Source organism: Aspergillus fischeri, genomic scaffold (genome assembly GCF_000149645.3).
Source record: "Aspergillus fischeri NRRL 181 1099437636249 genomic scaffold, whole genome shotgun sequence".
Lineage (NCBI taxonomy): Eukaryota > Fungi > Ascomycota > Eurotiomycetes > Eurotiales > Aspergillaceae > Aspergillus > Aspergillus fischeri.
In genome coordinates, this window is record NW_001509770.1 from 2,201,040 (window position 1) to 2,207,830 (window position 6,791).

The 6,791-nt window shown below is 48.1% G+C and overlaps 1 protein-coding gene across 1 annotated transcript; it reads right to left on the bottom strand.

Moving 5' to 3' along the window:
- Positions 1–385: 385 nt before the first annotated feature.
- On the bottom strand, positions 386–931 carry NFIA_015040 (uncharacterized protein; the record flags this gene model as incomplete). The annotated part of the gene is made up of 1 exon (XM_001264708.1): positions 386–931. One exon carries the CDS (start codon positions 929–931, stop codon positions 386–388), a length of 546 nt encoding a protein of 181 aa, XP_001264709.1.
- Positions 932–6,791: the final 5,860 nt, after the last annotated feature.

The window sequence follows — 6,791 nt, forward strand, 5'->3', positions numbered from 1 at the left end:
AGAATCGGATAGTACGACTACGGAGTACGGAGTATGACTCGTTGGGTGACTTGGGACTTGACAGTTTGAGCGGTAGAGGAAAGAGTCTGTTGGTTTATGATTTTTATATTATCATATATATACTTGCCAGTAATGCATGGCTAATAGATACAGAAACAGAACCCCGGCCAACTCCGTAAGATCCTCGTCAAGAGGTATGCTGCGCCTAATGCTTGCCTGCTTCCCCGTTTTTGAACTGAAAGAGAGTGTCGTAACGTCGTAAATTCGTGATTATAGTGTTGTGGTGTATTAAGATGGGAGAGTGACAGAAACTTTTGTGTCCTGTTCGTCGGTGTCGACAGAGTAACAGAGTAGAGTGTAGAAGAGTGAGGGTAATGCGAACCGGTTACCCGGCGATGCGAACAGGTAGACAGGGCCCACGAGCAGGCCAGAAATGTTTCATCTGGACTGTCTTTTCCAGACAACTGCGGCCTTTTTCTAGGAGACTTTCTTTTTCTTGTTCTGTTGTTGTTGTTGGTGTAGAGGGAGTAGGAGTAGAGGCAGGGACGCTTGATGCGACTTCGAAGCTCACATGGAGCGTCGTCTCCTCTTTAGCAGCGGAGTCAGTGATGGTGACAGTGCTGGCCTTCTCGGCAAGACGCTCCACCACTTCCGGAACCTCATCGTCATGTGTCTCCTCCTCGTCCTCCGAGTCGGAATCGAGATCAAACGAGTTGATGCGAGAGGTCATATCCCGCTGGGCCCATTCCATGGACGTGCAGTGGAGGCGAAAGTGGCCGAGGCATCGTCTGATATCCGGGTCGGGCGCGGTGGCCTCGCGGGCGAGTTTTTGCTTGGACAGGGTGGTGAGCCTGTAGGGGAGGGAGGTCTTGTCGGCCAGAGGAGGCCAGCGCTTGTTCATGGAGGGAGTGGTTGATAGTGTGACGGCCATTTGTATTATGGATTGAATGTTGATTGAAGTGGATGGAGAGTAGATGTTCAGGTCAAATATGATATAGAAGGGAATCGTATGATGATTCCTCGAATTCCCGGCCGGGATGATGTCCAGCGTATGGCGATACGCGTCAGAGTAACAGATCAGGTGATGTCATGGGAGGAGTGGCGATGGCGATTGTCCTAATTGGGAAGATGATGAATCACGATCGTGACACACTCAAGAGCTTCTGAGGAGGATGGAGTGATCTGGAGAGAGACACCGGGGGAAAGAGAGAGAGAAGAACAGAGAGAGTCGAGGGGCAGCCGAGGGGGGGAGGAGTGCCGGAGGGACAAAGATTTATACACTCACCCGGGAGACCCAAATCAGTCAAGCCGGGGGCCACTATCTAAGCTGGGTGGACTAACAAAGGGACTAAGGCAGGCAAAATTCTGCGTGCGGTTGATCCTAGAGTCTAGACCACAGATCACCAAGAGTAACAGTCTCCTCTTGATAATCTAGTCATCATATTAGAATGTAATAGTCATTGAAAACTAATATTATATGCTAATATTTTGGAACAGTGTTCCACAGTTACTATCTTCCATGTTGTTCAATTTGTTCTAGCGAGTCAAATCAGAAATTGCGTGACCAGCTCTCAGCGGTTACCCGGGAAGATTTTCTTCTCGAACACCAGAGACGAAGAGGAGACCCTCTTGGCCTCTTGCTCTTCTCTAGGCGCTCTCTTTCTTTCTCCACCGCAAAATCAAGTTTGGCAGCTGACCAACCGGTGGGTCTGCAAGGGCTCGGCCATCCATGGAACCTTTAGTCTATCGCCCAGCAACCAGTCAGATAACAAGGATTCAGCAGGTCTGGGCATCTGGACTCTGGCCCCCTGTAACTGCAAGAACAGCAAACCTGTTCTGCAGTTGGGATTGGTGTGGTGAAATGCGGAGTACTGATCTTCATTACTCATAATATGTTGTATACAGGGTTAATTGTTTGGATGTATTTCCAGAGTATGAATGATAATCAGTCAAATGATTTATTGGTTAAATGATCTATTTGTGTCTGTTAGAAATCGACTGTGGACTGTTGTGGGCTTTTCCAGCGGACCCGTAAAGTAAGGTACGTACACCAGTGGGGGTAGCGAGAACCACATGATATGATGATCATTGGCTGTATTTTGTGGGGTTATCCTCTTCGATTTGCGCATAAACCGAATTGCCTATTATAGCATCGTCTAAGCAACAAAATTTCTGCATAAGGCAAGTATCTTATCGCAGTTATTGTAGGTTACTATCTTCAAAAGAAAAAATAAAGAAATGAGAACCCCAATTCTGTCAAGAAGTGTATATCAAATTTTGGCACTCGGAGGGTTGTCGAGTCCAGAACCCTACGACCGCGTAGTTAGGGTATCCGCGGAAAGATTCTTGTAGTCATTAGTCATGGACTCGAGTATGAGTCCTGGCGAACTCTGGAGACTGAGGTACGTACTCCGGACTCCAACTGTTATCTACCTTAGTAATTCGCATTCAGGTCGATCGATCGAATTATGGCATGTCTGAGGCAGATAATGGATGGTTCTTCACCTCAAAACCCTCGCCACATCTGTCATGAATCATCATAACATGAGTCCATCAATGGTTCCCAATCAAAACTCTGGTTACTTGCTTTCGGACCGATTCAACCAGAAGCTACCATCGAGATAAGATAGAGAAGCTAGTTATCAGTATGGAGATGAATACACAAAATAAAGTTTGGGCCACATCTTGGCCGTGAGTTTATTTTCGAATACAACCTTGAACGCCACTGTCCCAGACACGTTGATATTATGGATGAACTGTGGTTGGTTCGAGGTAAGGTTGGCCACAAACTGAAATATAGTGGTGATATATTACATTGAGGCAGGTTGTTATCGCAGAGTTATTGGTCTCAATTTAATCCTGCTTTGAGTCGTCTACGAATGACATTCTTAATCGAGTAGCAGGCACCGTACAGTCCGTGAAATTCCCATAGTGGGAAGCACATGGGATATCATTCAACGGCCAACTTCTAAATTATGTTGGATATCTGCTACAGCATCGTTTCTACTAGCTAGAAATGGTTGTCTTGACACCTTGTTAGCTCACTGGTGTGAGTGCACAGATTATACCAATGGTTAGATTTCTCAGTCTGCTGCCCATGCCAGGCTTCGCTGTGGGAGGCAACCTGGCCGCGTACTCGGCGGTTGGGTTACTGCTTGACTCGGCTAGCCAATGCGCAAGGCAACAGCTGTGACAGGAATCAAGTAGGTAGGTTAACCCATACTGATTGGCTCCATGAATCATACCAATTGCAGTACGCTGACTTCAATCCTAAAGGGGTAGTCATCCACTCCCTTGGCTCCCAGCGAGTTCCTCTTCCCTGGCAATAGCATACAACAAGGCACTCCTGCAGCCACTGCCGTCAGGTTATTCTGGAATAGTTGCCAGCGCTGTTGATGGTGTATACTCCAAGCGAACCATCTCCTGCTTGATGCAAGGGCTCCATTCAATCAAATGGAGATGACAAGTCATTGCTGGCATCGACCACTGCCCGTGCTATTTGGTGGTATCTGCTTTTTGATACTCCTACGGGGGTGTCTGTTTTGCGTTCTTGAATGTGAGGCTAGTCGATCCATCTGTGTCTTTATCGGACAAATTGCTCGGATTTGTCGGGATGATTCAGCATCGGGTGTTGACGCAGATACGAAGAACATGAGTCACCAAACGCTCGAAAGCATCCAGATTAGATCTATTGCTAATGACCTGCATGTCTGGCTCGCAATATCCGCGAAACCTCCTGAGCGAGGCCTTTCATCCACGCCACAGAGAATAACACCCACCCGAGTAGGAGCCCTCCTAGAGGATCGACATGCGAATGAAATTCCATCATTTTCGCCTCGCAGCGAACCGTTCAAGCTCCAATTGCCGACAAGACTATCGAATGAAGATGAGGACCGTCTATTCAGAGAAAGAGGCAAACGGACAGGTGGCACAGCTGTCATCAAGGTGAGACAAGTCTGGAATGTGAGTATGCGTGCACGGCCCTGATCGACTCTAGTTCCCGCTCAAGTGACCCTCTACAAGACTACACCAAAGTCTAATGTCGATAATTTCGCAGGTCATCTGCCCCTCTAGGATGCCTGGACCAGGATGGAGTGGGCAGTGCTCTGGATACTTGATTTGATAGCCCACGAGGCGAGTCAGGAATGAATCAGGGTTAGGAGCCGAGTGGCTGAGAGGATGGAAGAGATCACCAAAGCTTAGGTAGCACTGGGGATGTGCAACTATACGCTGCATGTCCGTTGGACGCTGCTACATTGAGTTGCACGTCCTCAACTCTATTCCTGGTCGTGTACCTCCAGTGCTGGTAGATTTTATGCTGTCTATTTTCTCTGGCAGCATTAAGTACGCCATTTCTCAAAAAGCACCTGATACTGATAACGAGGGAACACTGAAGGAGATGGAACAGAAATGAATCAGTTCTCAAACTTGGAGCGAATGCGCAGCATTGTCTTGTGATTGGGCCTGAAATGGAAAGGCGCGAGATCTTTCGCGAGTACAGATGACGCCATAAAATACTCCATCCATGCTGACGATCGCTTGTCGGCTAGGATACTATTCTATTGTACCTCTCGACTCGCTCTTCAGGGTATTATCCGGGCTCATTCGGCTACCACTCCACAAAGGTACTGTCTATTGGTCTTTGACCAGAGAGATCTGGAACTATTGACACTGGTTCCGCCCATCAGATAAGGACAATAGGATTGCCAACATTCTTGAGCTGATTTGTCAACATACTTTGACGACACCACTTGGAATCATAGCACTAGAAATTATAGCACTAGTGACGAAGTACTTCACAGATGCCTACTCGACGGCTATCTTCATTCCTCCTATCCAGCGTAGGGACTGAACTTGCTCGCTGTTTCTGAAGAGTATGGAGAATAGTACTGTCCGTCGCCTTATGTCTCGGCTATTATTGGGCAAATGCGACGGGGTCTGAAGATACCAAGATACTACCCTGATATCAGATATCTTGTGACTAGTGAATCATCTTGAACCTGATTCGCTCTTCAGTCCATATTGCTTGGTGCTTCGTAATCTTGCTGGCGGCAGGCTACTGCACAATACCCTTGACTATGGCTAGACTGCAGAAGCGTTTCAAGGATTTCATTGGTAGGATCTCGCAAAAAAGGCCTTGTCTCTTCTCCCTGAGTAGTATTCTAAAGAATAGTCAATAGTCATGTTTCTGACTCTTTCGTCTCATGGCTCAAAGCTGTCCGCGCTATCCGAGAAATTCTAGCCTGGTTACATTTACCGTTATTCGCGTGGGCTCTGCAGGAGAGCACGTTGACATGGTCCAATGTCGTCATAATCTCCTTCTTCTTTTCAGAGATAGTATTATATCAGGTTACTTGGTAAATGATCTCCCATAATCACTGAGATAATTCCATACCTATTTATTGTTGCAACTTGCGCATCCCTCCTGTTTGCAGTGACCACGGATTCACCCGGTTGGACTGTGATCCGAGGGCCAGCCACCAATCAGGGGCCTTGTGGCGCCGCCTCCCGCCAGGTGCCCCCTCCACCGTTGGTCAACTGGCCCAATTTGTGTCTGAGATATCGCCATGGACGTAACTTACCCCTCCCCCTTCTCCATACATTGATACTCCTTACAGTCCATACACCCAAGGCAGAAGCCAGAATTCATCGACTAAAGTAATATACCTAAGGCATATTATTATTCCTTCATCACATCGGCTCCTGCTGGGTAAACTTTCATTTCCGTGCTTACTTTCTTCCCCACTCCACCCGCGAAGGTGTGTCGCTCTGTCTGGCTTGTCTTTTGAGGTACGTATTGTTTCCACCAGGATAATCTATCGAGCTCGTATCGATCTATCTGTCTATCTGTCCATCACACGTTTAATCCTCGTCTATCGCATTCGCTGCACATATTCTCGAATAATACAACGATACAATACACATACCCCATACTCCCTACCTGCTTTTCGTTTATGCACCCAGGCAGTTTATCGTCACACTGGCTGTTGTTCCGTGTACCCACTGATTGATTCCATCGGCTGGTGGCGCGCGTTCTTCCCTAACAATCACACTGTTTACTACCGCTAGCTATTTCTTATGCATCGGGTTTGTTTTTCCCTTTCCAAGTCAAGCCTAACTCGGATATCCTGGGCCACCTTATCGCGTTTCCCTGGCGCTTGACTGGGTGCCGCCGCTTTCTGCAGGCAAGGAACCTTGGGAGGACCCAGTTTCCTGCCTGTATCAGCCTCAGCCCTCTGTGGCGGTGTCCTCTCCAGCCACAGCTCTGTTTCCGAATCAGTTCACCGCCTTGTCTTTTTCTCCTTCTTACCTTACCTTACCTCTTATCATACTGCTCTTCTCTCTCATTATTCTTTCCAACTGCACCAGATCAGAGGTACCTACTATCAATACCATACCTTACAAAACCTGTATCATCCGAATCTGCAACCTTTTCCTGCTGATCCCGCTGCCTCTGCCACACACCACTGACCACTCACTGTGATCACCAACCACCAACCAAAAACTGAACTAACTGCTTCCCCTCCCCAATCCAGTCCATGATTCCATCATCAACTGCATGCGCGTCGTGATCTCTCACATCCCAGTCAAGGATCAACTTGTTTCGTGGCAGTCTCTCCTTCTTCCTTTCTTTCCATCCCACTGCAGCTGCGCTTGCCAACTCACCTCCGCCCATCCTGTCCCGTCACTGGGGTTCTCAACACCTCTCGCTCGCGTTTCGCTGACGCGCCCACGGCCCTGCTGACGGCCGTCATCAAACTTTGCCTTCCCCCGTCCTTCCTTGGCCCGCC